This window comes from Miniopterus natalensis, chromosome 9, assembly GCF_054644295.1.
Source record: "Miniopterus natalensis isolate mMinNat1 chromosome 9, mMinNat1.hap1, whole genome shotgun sequence".
Lineage (NCBI taxonomy): Eukaryota > Metazoa > Chordata > Mammalia > Chiroptera > Miniopteridae > Miniopterus > Miniopterus natalensis.
The window spans coordinates 70,994,924-71,011,472 of NC_142089.1; the positions used below are offsets into that span (position 1 = coordinate 70,994,924).

Consider the following 16,549-nt stretch of genomic DNA (forward strand, 5'->3'; position numbering starts at 1 on the left):
TAGACAGGTGACATGCTAGGATTGTCTTCCTTTCCATCTTCCATTTTAAACCCACAGCTGCAGCAGTTGTAGGGGCGATGGAAACATACAGGCAATCTGATGCTCAGTTGGAAAGCTTTCTGTCACATGATGTCTAGTGTTAGAAATGATTTTATGCACTGCCTAATAGTTACTGGGGGGGAAAGGTTGCCAATTAGTGTTCCTGTCAGCAAAAGGACTCTCCTGGAAACCATCAGTGAGGTCACCTTGACTCTTTGGAAAAGATGTGCAAAGGGCAGGTGAGAACATAGTGTCATCTTCTCCTCTTCATGCCATAATGCTGCCTTATGTTGACTTTCAAGGCTTCCAGAGTCAGTACCCCCAGGCCCTGACCACTCAGCAGCGGAAAACAGGAGCTTACCAGCTGTTATTTCCTTAAAATCTGATTCCAAATTGGCAACCACTTCAGCGGCTAAACAGTACTACTTAAAACAATCAAGATACCTTCCAGGTAAGTGGAGAAAATAAAATGTTTACTGCTAGTAACAATAGAGATGAATCAGGCTCACATGTCTTGGAATCTTTGTGGAAAGGGCACCCGTAAAATAGTATAATCACAGTGCTCTTTGCTGGCTCAGCCTTGTAGATACCTGTTACCAAGTACTTTTCTGGGCCTCCTGCCTCTGTGAAGTCTGCTCAAGAAATGCCTAGCAGCCAAAAATCAAGATGAAGACTATGACTCCAGAAAATAGCACCCTTTCCCCACCAAAGCTATGCCTTTAGAAAATACTAAATTTTATTCAGACAATTCTGCACCCTCATTTCAGCTTTTTAGAAAATGTAGAATTTTATCCTGTTTCCTAAATGATCTGATTTATGTTTTTGAAAGATCGTTTTGGCTGCTGAGGAGAACATGCTAGGGGCTCAAGAAGCCATTGTATGTGTCTGGATAGAGAGGATAATGGCCTGGCCCGCAGTGGTAAAGGCATATAGAGAAATGGGTAAAATGTAGGTGTGTTTCAGCGGTGGAACTGACAGCACTTGCTGATGGATTAGCACAGGTGATGGCAAAGAATGGCAGGAGTTAGTGTTGGCTTCTGCGTTTGTGACTTGGCTACTGGGTGGATGGTGGTGACTTTAACTGGGAAAGGGAAGATTAGGAGAGGACAGGAGTGTGGAAGTAGAGACTCAGGAGTTGAGGTTGGGTTGCCCAGTAAATACCTGAGTTGATGTAGCTGATAGACAATTGGATGTACGAATCTGGAGCTTAGGGGAAAGATCCAGACAGATGGAGGGGAGTTTATGTTGTACCCACAGCAGAATTTTCTCTTCCAAATCCACTTTAAAAAGTTTAAAACTCAATTAAGTGTAAAGGAAATTCATTTTTAAATCACTGTGTATCTGTACAGATACATCTTTAGTTCAGCAGGAGGAGATGTCTTTCTCTCTTGTGCTTTCATGGGCATGGTCGTTTACAGCGTTCTGTGCGTAGTAAGCAGGCCACTTGGTTCATCTGAGGACGGTTTGCTTTTCATGCCTAAGCTTCTAGAAGTGAGCCACGGTCCTCCCTTCCCAGAAGCTTGTTGGGAAGGAGGGGCAAGGAAGATGAGAGAAGAGGTTGAGACTGGACTGAGAGCAAGAGATTGATGGGTAACGTATTTTACTATTTACCTTTTAGGCAACAAGATAAATTTCAGTTCTAGAAATCCAATAAGGATCCACTCCTGTTGTCAGTAATTGAGGAGAGAGAAGAATGAAACCAGAAAGGGTTTAAGAATGAATGGGGTAGAAAGCAGGCATGGTGGGTATGTAGTTTTAGGCGCAGGTGTTGAATACATTGAAATAAACCTCTGGAGAACTGATGAAGGACACACTTCTCTGCTGGTTAGGAAGGAGGAAGACACTTCCTAAGAGGAGTTGGAAAGACTGGCGTGTAGTTATCCAGGGCAGAGCTAAAACAATAACCCTAGTGTTCAGAGATCTAAGAGGGGTAAATATTTGTTTTGCTTCGTTTTGTTTTAAACCTTTCTAGAGGAGGGGAGTCAGCTGGCCCTTAATGGAGGAGCAGCACTGCTCCATGGAGAAGGGGACACAGTCTAGGACCTGTTGGTAGCAGGAGCATTCATTTGTTAATTCTGTTAATTCAATTATTTTATTCATTCACTCAGTGATGAAGTATATTAAGTACCTAATATGTGCCAGGTGTTTACTGTTCTAGGCATTGATATACAGGGTGGGGAAAAGGAGGCTTACAGTTGTGCGTATGGAAAATAACACAATAATTAATAAATAACAACACAAGGATAAACTGTTTCTAATACTCAGGACTGTAAGCCTCCTTTTGCCCACCCTGTGTTTACATCCATATATGGTGCGCTGAGCTGACAGCCAAGGGCCCTGCTCTCCAGGAGCCGACGTTCTAGAGGAGAGAGAAGGAAAGTAGCAGGTGCTGGTGGGTGCCACTGTGAAATCAGGGAGGTGAGCCGGAGCACGACTGCAGGTGGGGCTCCCTGGTTGTCTGACATCTGAGCTGAAGCCACAGCGATGAGGAGGTGGCATGTGAAGAGCTGAGAAAGGATGTTTCAGACAGTGGGAAATACACCGGCTTGTTTGGGCAGTAGAACCAAAGGCTTCACATGTGCAGTTTAATAGGCATGGGGACAGCCGTGTGAGGCGAGGCGGGGAAGTCTGGCAGGTTCAGATGATACAGCACCTTGGGGGCAGGGGAAGGGACTTGGGTTTTATCCAAGTCCAATGGAGGCCTTTGGGAGGACTTCAGGGGCCGAGCGACATGTGATTTATGTGTTAAAAAGACTCTGTGTAAAGAATGGATTACATGAGGCCGGCTGGAAAGCTATTGCAGTCCTTCAGGGAAAACATGATGATTTAGAGGGAGATGGGCTCGTGATGTATTTTGGAAACGGACTTGCTGATGGACGTTGGTGGGAACTAAGGGAAAAGTGAGTTTGGGGCATGAATCCTGGGTGGTCCGTGTTCTGAGCCTGGGAAGACTTAGGAGGAGCAGGGTTGGGTGGGGAAGAGGCAGGCAGGCCTGTCTGGGGGCCGCTACATTTGAGATGCCTGTGAAACTCCCGTGTGGAGAGGCCAAGCAAGCGGTTGGAGGGAAAGGGCAAGGAACCCTGAGGAGGGACCTGGGTCCAGGATAATAGATCTGGGACTCCCCAGTGACTCCAGACAGTATTTAAAGTCATGGATTAAACAGGATCACCTATGAAGAGACGGAGCTGAAACAGTGGTCGAGGTAGAAGAGGAGGAGCTATAAAAGGGGGAAAGGAAGCAGCCAGACAGGTGAGGGGCAAACCACAGAATGGTTTCCAGAAGCCGAGAAGGGAGAGTTTACCTGAAAGAGTTGTTTGCCACTGAGCAGTCAGATAGAAGTGTCTGATTAAATTTGACAGTGAAGAGGTCCCTGATGACCTTGGTGAGAACTTTAGTCTGGAATGAGGAGGGAGATGGGGTTGGAATGGGTTGAAGTGATGAGAAAAGAAATCAGCAACTGAAAAGGTAGCCAGCTGTGTGGCAGCATTTGGCTGTGAAGAGGAGCTTAGAAATGGAGCCATGGGGGGTGCAGGGCAGGGGGAGGAACTGATCATGGCAGAAGAGGGGAATGAATGAGGGGCTGAAAGGCTTAGGAATGAATGAGGGGCTGAAAGGCTTAGGAAGGTGAGAAGAGTCGGAGTGAAGACCGACCATAAGGTGGGGTGCACTTTTGAAAGGAGCAAAGATACTTGCGTTGTAATCTCTATTCAGATACCAGTAGATTTGTAAATTTTGGTGTGGAAACCATGAGGGAATTCTGATCTGACTGCAAAAGCAGGGGTGTAAGAAAGTTCACAGAACACAGATTCATGGGAGGCACTTTCTTTCCCTGTTCTTTTTTAAAATCGAGTGCATTTCACTGATTGAAATATAGCAAATCAGTAGTCTTATTTGTAGAAGTGAGCCCTCTGGTGGTGGGAAAGGCTACTGTAAATTTTTGTCAGGATAAATAGATCCAAAGCACCCCATTTTCATAGTTCTGCCCCCAATGGAGTTTTCAGGAACATATTTCAGGCTACCTGAGACCCATCTGATTGTGTTCTTTTTAACCAGAAAGATCTAAGTTTCTGAAAATTACTTTGGGCCAAAAGTATGGCTGTCATTGAGGTTTAAGAATTAGACTCAAAATTAGAATTCTTTGAAATCTAAACTTGAGCCTTCCTGTTACCCTATTGGCATTTTTTGTTGTGAAGATGGCCCTTCTAGAGCTGGGTGAGATTTGGAAATAGCATTGGGCTCAGTTCAGTCACTTGGACAAACAATTATTGAGTACCTATTGTGAGCCAGCAACTGCAGAGGATAGAAACCCAAATGAGAAGTGATCCTTCCCATTTGTGATCCAAAGTTATTTTTTTAAAATACATATATACTACAAGGTTGGCAGATCTGTGACACTCGCCTCCAGGGAAAGAGATGCAAGAGTCAGTTATTGGCCAGCTGCTGACCAGCTGTGTACTGGAGCAAGAGTTTGAGGTTGTATTTTCTGTTTCTTACAGTGGGACTGCAGTCATCAGCCCACTCTGTAAGCCTTAGGTACTTAGTTATGGCAAGGTAGTTGCAAATGGAGCAAGCAGTGGGAAGCGCTGGCGCCTCTCAAAGGCGCCCTCTGGCCTCTCTCCTGCTCCCCGAGCCAGGGCTCTCCAGCTTGAGTGGGTGCCACCAGGCCGCAGGAAGACAGCTTGCTCCAGAGCACTTTTGAAACCCTGGTTTGTGGATCCTTCTCGAATCCCATTTATCACTTAACATCCTCCTTCCACCCTGTGTGTTCAATGTCCTATATCATTTCTATACTTACCACTCCTATTCACTTTAAATTTCTTAACATGACACAAATTCCTACTGATCTGACCCCTGCGCCCCTCTCCAGCCTCATTTTGCCTCAGTTCCTTTTCTCATTCCATCCATGTTGAACGTCTCTTGAGTTCTTTCCCGTCTCAGGTCCATGGCAGCACTGTTGCCTCTCCCAAAATACTCCTTACCTCCCACCAGGTCCTAATCATGATTCACATTTCAACTGAAAATTACTTTTTTTTTTCTTTAATCCTGACCTGAGGACATGTTTAGAGCAAGAGGAAGTGGGGGGAGAGGAGGGAGGACATATCGATGTGAGAGAGAAACATTGATTGGTTGCCTCCCATACGCACCCCCGCCCCACTGGGGATCCAACCCACACCCGAGGTATGTGCCCTGACCGAGAATCGAATCCACAACCTTTTGGTGTGGGGGACAGTGCTTCAACCAACTGAGCCACCCAGCCAGCGCAAAAGTAATTTATTTTGAAAAGAAAGACTGGCTTAGTTGCTTTTGTTATTTGGCCCCTCAGCACCAAATTCTTCTAAACAATTTGCACACTGCTAATTATTCACCTAATGATTTATAATTATTAATGCCTCCCTTCTCATTAGAGTAGATTGTAAGAGCCAAAGGCTAGACACTGGTCTAATAGGTCCACCACTTTTTCTCCAGTGCCACACACACTGCCCGACACATGGCAGGTGATCAGTAAATATTTGCTAACTGACTCTTTAATCTCCTTTGGGGTGAGGTATGATAGTATATTAATTTTTACTTCTCTAACACAGTGTTTGTTATATAGAAGGTGCCCAATAAAAACTTACAAACTAACACATAAATGATTTAAAATTCTAGAGTGTGTCTATTTCCCTAAAAAAGGAATCTTTTAAAAGACATAAAATTAAAGCAATTATCTTCAATAGTGTATGTATTTACTGGGGGGAAACTGGGATATCGAAAGGCTAATTAGATTAACAAAACAATTTAAATGTTCAGGGCCCATTCTTTACTGAACTGTATTTATGAAAACTCTTTACTTAAAGAGATTTTTAGTTTTTCCTTCTACCTTGCACTTTGTTTTTGGGTAAAGATTCTTTTTGTTGTAAAAATGTTTTTAATATGAGTAATTGCTACCTCGTGCCTTTTCTTTATTGTCAGTTCATAGCCTATGATAGTTCTGTTTGTAGGTGTTCTGTTAGAAACCACGATCTGTAAGGAGCTATATCCTGTAAGAAAGGGAAATGATTTAGCTAATGGAGTGTTTCCTTAGAAAACTAATGACAGGTAATCTTGAAGCTCGGTACAGAACAGCCAGGCTTGTTGCTGGCTTCGAAACAAGGCAATTATTTATTATATGTCTCACAAATCTGAAACCCTGCTGAGGAATTGCCTTTGTGAAAAGCAAAAGCTCAGGCTGCCTGGAAACAGTTGCTAAGTTCCTATAGTAATGGTAGTCCTCAGGAGGTTGCCACTGTGCTAGCTAAAGGAACGCTGCAGGTGTGACCTGGAGCCTTTGACTATGTGACGTCTCTAGCTCCTGCCTAAGTTGAATCCAATTTAATTGTCAGTAAAAAGAAAGCAAGTCAGGAAGATTTTGAATCTTTTAAAAGTAGGTTAGAACAACAGCCTTTGACCACTGGTACCAAAGTCCGAGGTTGACTTCACATTTCAAAAAATCATAAATGATTTAACTGTTTAGAATTTACTCTGTCTAATGCACAAATAAGCTTCACAGACAGGTCTGTCCACATCTGCTCCTGAACCTCCCCGGCTCGCCAGCGTTCTCGGCCACGGTCTCTCTTCCCAGCCACACTGAGTGGTCCTCGAGGGTCTGGCACAGAGCACACTCAAGTGATGACTTGGAAATAGCGTTTTGAAGAAAATTTTTGTACCACCTTAATTTTCACCATTTAGTAAATAATATCCAATGTTTACTACTTGTGTTATAGAAGATATGTTTTATAAAGTAGGGTTTCAGGTTATTGTGCTTAGAGCTTAGGATCACGTTTAGGGTTCAGTAAAAGGGAAGTATTTGCTACACTGTAATCAAAAGTTATTTCTATTCTCCTCCCCCAAGTTATTTCTGATCTTTGTTTGAATGTGTAATGTATCTTTTCCTTCAAGTTTATGATCACACTCTAAACCTTGAAATGACTATTTTGTTCTTCTAAGGTGTAAATCCTAAGCACGTGTCCTTGATAGCCAGTGGAAAGGATATAAATCCGTATACTTGGAGTAATCAGTTATTTCCTAAGTCATTGGGATCCATTGGGGCAGAACTTGCTTTCAAAAGGAGTAATGCAGGTAAAGCAAGAATACATTTAAAGTATAAATTTCATTGTTTTTCTTCTGCAGATCTTTACTTTTAAATATATTGCAGCTGCCTCCTTCCAACCAAGATACCCTTGGGGGAACACAAAGGGTTTCCAACTGGTACTTGAGCACAGATAGTTTTAAGGGAATCATTTGCCAGATCTCAACTTCCATATGGATTCTTTCCTAAAACGAATCTGCCTGAACAAGTGTTTCTGTTCTCCTACTTTACAAAAGAAAAGAAGACTTCTCACTGTGTACTATGGTGTGTTTCCTATTTCCCCAAAGTGTAAAAATATCTGGGGCGCCTATGAGAGGGGTAGTTTGATATGTTGGTGTCAGTGTTGAGAATGTGGTCGAGGAACAAAGCCTTGTTAAGTCGAGTGGTTTCCAGTTCGTAACTTTCAAAATACAGAAGGTTACTGGCTGACAGATAAGTAAAAATCACTTTTTATGAGATCGCTACATGACTTTCAGTCTATAACTTTAATAGGATTCCTACATGACTTTCAGTCTATAATTTTAATATGGTTCAAAGACTACCATGATAAAGCTCTAACAAAACACCTTTCGTTACCAACTATTTGTTTATGTTAACAAGGTTTTTCAGGGATTCCTGCTCCAAAAATGGAAGGGGAAAAAAAAAAGCAGAATTGATGTTGAATGCTGTCTGATTTTAGCAATAAGTATTCATTTGTGGATACATGAATGACTTGAAAAAGGTCCCATCTTCCTCGTTAATGGATGAGTTTCCCCCAAAATTACTTTTCATGTGTAGTAATAAAAATTTAGATATTCATCTTTTTTTATTAATTATATACAATGAATCATTGTAATTATAACTAACTTAATCCAGAAAAGAGTATTTTAATATGCTTATGCTTACAAGCAGTTTTTTTAAAGGTTTCAATTTACACATTTTGAGTGATCAATTTAAAGACTTTTAAGCCTAAAATTATTATCTGGGTAAAATTTGGGAGTTAAGTTATGAATGAAAGAAAGTAAAACTCTAGAGAAAAAAGGGATTCTTGTAAAATTCAGCTGTTAAAAATAAAACCTGTTCATGTGTTTCTTAGCTCAGTATTAGTAGGTATAAAATCACTATGATGTTTAGACTCCATTGGTTATATTTCAAGAGATGTAATAGTTTTATTTTTAAATGTCTATAATTACAGTATGCCTAAAATTACATCATTTAAAACTGTAAAACTTAGAATGAAAATTTTTAGATATCAGCTTAAAGTGTGTGAAGAAGTAAAGAATTCTTTCTAAAAAAAATTGTAGGTGGTTTTGAATCAAAAAGTTTGAGGATTACTGTGTGGCAACTGAGTAGTTCTGATGTGACATCAACACACCGGGTATTTTACAAGTTTTCCAGACACTTTGAAGACTCCGCTTACCTATTTAATACATGCTCAGAGGTCAACAATGAAGCACTGTAATTTACTTATTCTTTTCTCAGTTTAAAAAAAAAAAAAATTTTCTGCACCAACTAGTTAAATACAAATCCACTTAAATGACAGTGCTACAACTTTGGCATCGAATGAAAGCTGTGACAACACATGAGATTTTTCACAGTGAGGGTTCTTTTTGGATCTTTTCATTAATCATCTAACTCATCTTTCTCTGCTTTTCTTAAACCATTCCCCTTACTATTCTTTCCTTCCGTCTGCCTCCTCTGTAGAAGAAAGCATAATTAAACCAACTGAGAAACTATCATGCAATGCAAGTTTTCCTGAACACTTAGAGGACCCACAAGGTAATTTCTGGGCATTATAGATGAAATTTGTTCTTTGAATCTCTTCAGCTTTCTTCTCAACATTTACCCCAGATCTTGTCATAAGAGGCCATTGTGAAGGCCAAGGTCTCCTGCTTTCAGGAGCCAGATTAGGTCGAGGAGGAGACATGTTCCGCATCAGGGACACCTTTCTGCAGTCAGTGGGCCTCTAAAGCTCTACACTTGTCTTCAATTAATTACGACAATTTATACAAATCAACTTAGTCTACTGAAAAGGAGATTTTCTAATTTTATAATAGATATTCCTGGAATTTTTCTACAAGTTCTGAAACTTCTTAAGTATTAACAGTCATTGAAAAGAAGAAGTTGGACAGGTTAGTAGAGATGGTGGGTTTCCTAGAGATTTGGTGTTGCTGCTTTAAACAGGGCTGACTGTTGGCTCCAACCTGAAAATCGGCAGCTCACAAGGTACTTCGAATGATATGCCAAAATAATTTAAGAAAACTTCTCTTTAGATCATTTTCTACACATTTTTCTCAGCAACTCCTTCGTCCAGTAGGCAGAAGCCTCCTAGAATGTTCAGTGTGTGGCTTTTAGAGTCCGACACACCCCATCCTGTTACTCTCTAGCCTTGAGATTTTGGACAAGTTACGTAGGCTCCCTGAATCAGTTTCCCCCTCTGTAAAATGGAGGAAATAAGAATTACCTAGCTATTATTATTTAACCATACCTAGGATTTTGTCAAACAGTAAGCATTTAATAAGTGCTTGCTCCTATAGTGAGGACTGACTCGCAATTTAAAACGAGCACTGGAGGGAAAAGAAAGGTCCAATTGGGCAGCTGTGCTTATGCCAAATTCAGTAGTATTAAAAATTGTATCAACTGATGTTTACTGTGTAAAATCCTTTAGGGTCTGATAAGTGACATTGTTGTTTGGCATTTGCTAGTTCAAGAGCAAACACTTATTGAGAGCCTACTGTGTGCACAGCAGTGTGACAGGCATCAAGGACACAAAGGTCAGCGTCCAGACTTGTGAACAGGTCACACCACGTAAAAGATGCTCATTGGTAGCTACCAAGTGAACAGGCCTTTGAAGCCACCAAAGCTGTCGGCACCGTTTCACCTTCTCTCCGCCAGGCCCGTCTCCCCCCTGGCGCGGCGAGGCCCCTTGGCAGAGCAGCTGTACTCAGTTTCCCTCCGATCTCCGGGTGAACCCCCTGGGGTTCGTCCTCAGCTTCCTGAAGCAGCTTCCCCTAGGTCCTGGCATCACCCAGGACCTGGTGGCCAGGTCCAGCGGGCAGTGCTAATCCCGCAGACCTGCACCTCGTTTGTGACCCCTCTGTCCTCACACTCTGTGTGCTCTTGAATTTCGAGGCCCTGCTCTGCCACCACCTGCCTTTCTATTCTCCCCCCTCCGCCAGGTCCTTTCCTCCCCCTTCATGCTGCTGCTCCCTGGGTTCCCGGCTGGGTCTCTGCTGGTCCCGCAGTCCCTCTGAGAGGACTTCTCCAAGGCCACAGCTGCGTGGCCGCCACACCCGATCACTCCAGGTCTCCCCGCCTGCCCGCTGCACCTCTGCCACTGGCACAGCCCCCGGGCGCCGTGTCTTCCCCCACACCCGGTCCTCCTCGTATTGTTGGCCTGTCACTGAAATGTCAAACTTCGGAATTTTTATCTCCTTCCCTACCCCTCCCACCCTGTACACCCACTCAGTTCCCTTCTCCTTGTCCCCTGTGTGTCAGTTCAGACCTTTGTAGTCTCATTTCAGCTCAGCAGTGACCTCCCCACTGGTCTCCTGCCCTCGATTTTCCCCTTTCAACCCAAAACTACGTCGCTCTTCGATTGATCATTCGCTAAATAGCGCTGAGGCGGAGGAGAGCTGACACTGGCTCAGCGCCAGATTCTGTGCTAAGTGCCTGTCATATAATCTCGTCCAGTCCCTACAACGACCCTGAAACAGGTCACTTATCATTGTGATTTTACAAAATGAGGAGCAGAGGACCTCAGGGAGGGGGCTCCCGGCAGGAAATGTCCCCACATTAAGAACTGGAGCCGTGAAAACCTGGTATGTTCGGGAGAGCTGGGCCTCGGCTCAGAGTCTAGCTCGGGCCCTTACAGCGGTGAACGCTGGCCGGTTCCAAGGGCCACGGGCGTGGGTGATAACCGCACCCGGAGGGTCGTGCGCACTGAGCGGGAGGCCCCTAAGCCACGGTGCGGTGCCTGAGGCAGCAGAGGCTCAAAAATAGAGCTGATAACTGGTAGGGGTACTAGCCAAAGTTACTCTCTGGTGCTTTAAAATCCTCGCCTTCTGATGGTGAAACTTTATGATGCATCACTAGGAAATCCTGGAGGTTATGCTACTTACGGCCAGTCAGGATACGGTCCTTCCTTTCTCAAGAAAGAAGTGGGCTCAGCTGGCCAGAGGATACACTTGGCGCCTCTCGGCGCAGCGGCTTCAGGTAAGAACCTTCAGGTGGGGTTTTAGAATTATGATCAGAAGGGAGCTTTTTAATGTTTCTACAGTCACTTTTCCCAAGTGAAGACACTTAATTTGGTCTCACCTCACTAACAACAGTTCTAATTATTTTTGGCAAAATGTCCTGTCCTTCCTCCAAAGCCATGGCCTGAGAGTCCAATAATGGTAAGAGCTCCCTGTGACTAAGGGGTTACTCTGCCAGACGCACAGACGGGCCATTCAGCCCTCCCAAGGACCTGGCGGGGTCGGTCTTCCACGGACGAGGGAACTGACCCCAGTGACTTACCTGAGGTCACACAGCTCGTAGATGGGGGAGCCAGGGTAGAAACGTCTGGTTCCATCTGGGGGCACCGCACCAAGGTGGCAGAGCTCCCACCGGCCTCGCTCGCCGGCAGGGAGGGTTTGCTCCTGCAGCCGGCAGTTGGGACTGACCAGGCCGCCTGTTCATGGTGGTGCGGCCTACACCAGCCACGATCAGGGGACGCTCCTGAAAGTGAGGTGGTGACTTTGTACTTGAGCTGACCAGGTGTGACCAGGAATGTTCTCTGAATTATTGTAGTCTAAAATAGCTATCCACATGAAAGCACCTCAAATAAACACTGAGGCGGGTAATCAGAAGTTTGATGAGATACTAGTTGTGGTTTAATTTAAAAGTTGGCTCCAACAGTATCCTCAGAGCCTATCCTAACCAGGATCTTATGTGGAAACTCTGATAGGAGTGGCCAATCTTTAAAGTTCACACCATTGGAGCTAAAACTGTGAAAAGCACTGAACTTTGTAAATTTATATTTCTTACCACAGAACTGCTTAAACAGAACTCAGTTACCTAACCTGTGAAAAGAGTTGCTTCATTACCTCTCTGCTGAAACAAAATATATCGGCATCTTATATACGACAATGATTTTTATGAAGCCTCAAGTATTTTAAGCCAGACTTATAATGAGTTATTAGCCATGGTTTAGTAATTTTTTAATGTAAAAGCAGAAAATCATGTTTCAAGTTGTTTTATTACCTGAGTACCTGCTCTCAGAAGGTGAAAGTGGGCATTTTAAACATATTTTTAGAAGGTATTGAAGGCCTTTTTGTATTATTTATTCTGCCAGATTAGCATGCATATTCCTGTTTTCATTTTTAAAGTAAATGCTTCCTCATAACCTCTCCTCTCTTCATTTACTCTGCTTATCAGATTTTCCTACAGGTGGTGATAGGAGGAAAGGGAAAAAAGGAACTAAATACTAACCACCCTCGAGTGGTCAGTGCAAGCCCTTAGGAGAACACTGTTCTGTAAGATGTGTCCTCCAGTCCTCCCACTTGTGTGGCAGTTTCCCACAGGACATAAACCAGGTCATTACACCTTTACTCAGCTATTTCCCCGCCTCTCACAGTCTGTCCCCTTCTGCTGTTTTTCTTCCTCACAAATTTTGAGAAAAAAAAAGTCAAATTAGTTGTTTTCTCCCTCCCCATGTAACCTCTCACCCCAAATCTGCTGCTGCCGCCTCACCCCCTGCGTTGACAGTCACGAGAGCTTGAGGGGTGACTGCTTCCATTTAGGGCTGTCCTTTAGGGCCCTGTCCCAAGAGCTCTATAGACATCAACTCATTTAATCCGGTCAATGACCCCTTTACAGAAGGTGCTGCAGGGTATCGCAAAAGGAGGTACAGTCGTGAGTGCGCACAACACAGAGTTGATTCTTGTATTATCACTTATTGTATTATTTTCCATATGAACTGTAAACCTACTTTCACCCCACCCTGTATTATGATCTCCATTTTACAGAGGTTTTTTTAATCTTGCTAAAAGTTAATGGTAGTGGCACTGATTAAATCCTTAACTAGAGGCAAATACCTTTCCCTTTGGCAGATATTTTGTACAGCAAGTGAAATGCCCTTGAAAGGACACATGCAATTTTTAAAATAAATGCACAGCAGGGATTAGGGCTGCCGGAGGGGTGAGGGGCAGGGTGTGGCCCAGCTAAGGCACCAAAGGCGTGTTTCGCCCTGCCCGGAGATCTGGGCTCCTTTGTCAGTGGTGCCCGAGTCCTAAAACTATTACTTCTCAGAAAGGAATCCTAAATGTCAACATTTGCCTTCTTGGCAAAATGATTCCTTCTCCAAAGGTTTTACAGGTCTCGGCCTGGACACACTTTCCTTAAAATGCATTGAGGACCCAACTTCAGCTGTCAGGACCTGGAAAAAAGCTTGTCTGATTTTTACTCCCTAAGCCCCTCTCTGCCCACCAGTGTCCGCTTAGGAATGGGTCCCTCTCCCCTTCTCTGAATCACCTGGGCTCATGGCCTCTTTCCCTCCTCCCTGCACTCACACCCCCTCACATGCTCTCCTCTCCCATGGCACCACTGTGGCCTGCGGGCCTCAGGGGGCTCCCTCACTGAGCAGACAGATGCTCTGTGCTCCGGGGGGTCGGAACTAGGGCTGCACCTGGACACCAAGATGCACTTAAGTGCCTTCTCAATACCTTGTCCCTGTCTTTGCCAGGTAGCTTTGAGAATTTCAAAAGGAGTTAAGAGTAGAATGAAATGACCTGTCAAACCACAGAGGGGAGGGCTCTTGGACTCTGTCCCAACCAGACTACACAGCAGTGATTGTCACCAGGGTGGCTCATTTAATGCTTTGTCCCCTTTAAGCCAAGGTTAGCAGCACATCAGGACCACAGGCTCCCATAAGTTCCTCCTACATTCCCAATTTTACAGTGAAAGTATAAAGAAAAACAGGGACACCACCCAGGTAGAGTACACCTGTTTATGCTGGGTGTACAGAATGGTCAGGCTCACTTCAAAATCGACTCAGAGTTTAATCCAGGAATGACAGCTGCCACACAGTGTGAAAAGACACTTAGCTCCCCCACGGGAAGATCAAACAACCCTCCTCAGGAAGAACCCCTGACACCCAGCGGCTCGGCTCGCAGTTTGAAGCGAGGAGGGGTGAAGGAGGGACTGAAGATACTGAAGTTCTCTGTAAAATGATTTACTGCTTTATCATTTGAGATGCTCAAGCAACGTTAACATAAATTGTTCAGATAACAAATGTTAACGACTTAAAATTTCACAAAATTTTGCTCAGCCAAATGTAAGAACAAAACAGATCTTGTGACAGAAGGTTTGGGACCCGAGGAGTGGCTCAGCACTTGGAGGGGCTCCGTTACCATCCATCCTTTCCCAATGGAAGTTCAGTTTTTTGACTCTAAAAACCACACTTTAATGTTTAAAAAGAAATATAATATGTAGCTGCACGAAGCCAGAGCTTTACGGGAGTCACAGTTCTGAAAACTTTCTGTGTTCATACTGTGTGTGCAGGTTATTTAGATGTTACCACAGTGTAATTTTACAAAGTCCCTAACTGTGGGTGTTGCTCACTGAACCTGAACTTGGTCACCCTAGTTGGGTGTCACCTGTCTAACCGTGATGGGCATTTCGCAACCCAAGAAAGAGAGCAGCAGGGTCAGAACTGTGAACCAGAAATAACGGCTCTGAGGCTACTGAAAATTCTAACTGGGGTCAGCAAAACACTCCACTAGAATTTTTAGTTTTAGTATTTCAAAACCCCTTAGAGACCACTGAATTAATCTTTTAAAGATAAATTTAAATTTTCCCCCAAAGTGAGAGGATGAATCGCTTTATTTTGAATTTCATTATCAAATAAAACGGTCTAATTTCTGATTCTGATTTCTTTCAGAATATACCTGGAACACAAAAACTGATCGGGGGCAATTTTCAGGACCTACTTATAATCCTACAGCCAAGAACCTAAACATTGTGAACCGTACACAGCCAGTTCCCCCAGTGCACGGGAGAACAGACTGGGTGGCCAAGTATGGAGGCCACCGGTAGGAGTCTGGTGTGAAGCCCCATCACATTGCCCAGAGTCTCCTCGGACCCTGGGAAGTGCCTACAGATGTCTACTTCTACCAAGTTCTGGAAGAACTATGGAATAGTGGTACTTTGAAGACCAAAATCACCTTTTATTTTCTTTCCTAGAAATGAAATGCATTTCTTGGCTTTGGTGCCCACATATGGGTAGGACAGCTATATGGGTAGGACTTTACAGAGTATTGAATAAACTATTTGCCAAAATGTCAAATACTTGATGTACACATTAATAGATACCAATACAAGAAGCTTTGGGGGAAAAAAATATGCCTCCGGAAGTGTTTAGTTTTCATGTGTCGTATATTTGCCTAAACTACTTACTATTTCATCATTTGGCCTCAGAGGTTTGTTGTGTTTTTGTTTTTTATAGCCGGTAGACCACAGCGTTGGGGCTGTCGGTTATAGGTCTAATTGGCCAGCGCTCTGCTCTACCCCTTTGACAATGGCAGAAAAATGGTAACATCGTTTTTTTACTTTGAAATTATGGAAGCAATGAAAATGCCAGTCCTGAGCAGGATGTCTTTCTTAGAAATAAACTTATCTTTAACATGGAGACTTCAAAATTACGCAATCTGATTTTAGTGGGAAAAGAGCCTACTGTTTAATTTTGACCAATACAGCTACTTTGAATTCATGGTAACTATCAGACCCAATGGCTTGATGACTCCCAAAGAAACCAAGCCAAGGTTCTCCCATGTTCACATCCAGAAAGTTCTTAAACTGTGATGTGTGTTCATCAGACTTTCAAAATACGTTTGTTTCTGTGTTCCTACTGGACACAAGGATGAGGGGCATCAGCTGGGTTCCCCAAAGCAAGCTCTCACTGCTGATCACTGCTCACCTCTGACCTTCACATGTGCTCTGAAGAGCGAGTGCATTCAGATGCTTTAGCAGTGATTTCACTTAGTACATTTTTGTCTTAGTTTTATTTCTAAATTGGTATTTAAAATAGACATTTTGAACTTATGGCAACTTTATTTAAACCTGCCATTTTATGGACTGGACATTAGTACTGTGTATTCCTTTAAGAGTAATGTTATCAACTGATAATTTTATGACTGTAAGTAAATGTTAATGTAATTGGTATCATCCTGTGAACATTATCCAAAGGCACATTATAGTAATAATATGGTATTTTTATATAGAAGACTCAGCTCTCCTTGTTGAGAAATGTTAAAATCTAAAGAATAATTTATGTTGGTGGTAATGGTTACATTTGTACAGTTTTAATTACTGTCTCAAAGCTAAAAAATTATTTTGCTGGGACTGTTTTAAACTCTTAATAGACATTAAAATTAATATGGTTAA

The 16,549-nt window shown here is 43.3% G+C and overlaps 1 protein-coding gene across 2 annotated transcripts in view; it reads left to right on the forward strand.

The window, feature by feature from the left end:
* The window catches only part of MAK (male germ cell associated kinase), a 46,261-nt gene extending 29,712 nt beyond the window's left edge, over nucleotides 1-16,549 (forward strand). Inside the window, exons 10-14 of one of the 2 annotated variants that reach the window (XM_016204180.2) lie at nucleotides 342-490; nucleotides 7,006-7,137; nucleotides 8,831-8,905; nucleotides 11,222-11,341; nucleotides 15,048-16,549. In XM_016204180.2, coding sequence (XP_016059666.2) covers nucleotides 342-490; nucleotides 7,006-7,137; nucleotides 8,831-8,905; nucleotides 11,222-11,341; nucleotides 15,048-15,202 — 631 coding nt within the window. In that variant the 3' untranslated portion in view covers nucleotides 15,203-16,549. The remainder of the gene's footprint in view (nucleotides 1-341; nucleotides 491-7,005; nucleotides 7,138-8,830; nucleotides 8,906-11,221; nucleotides 11,342-15,047) is intronic. The other variant, XM_016204178.2, reaches the window with a different exon arrangement.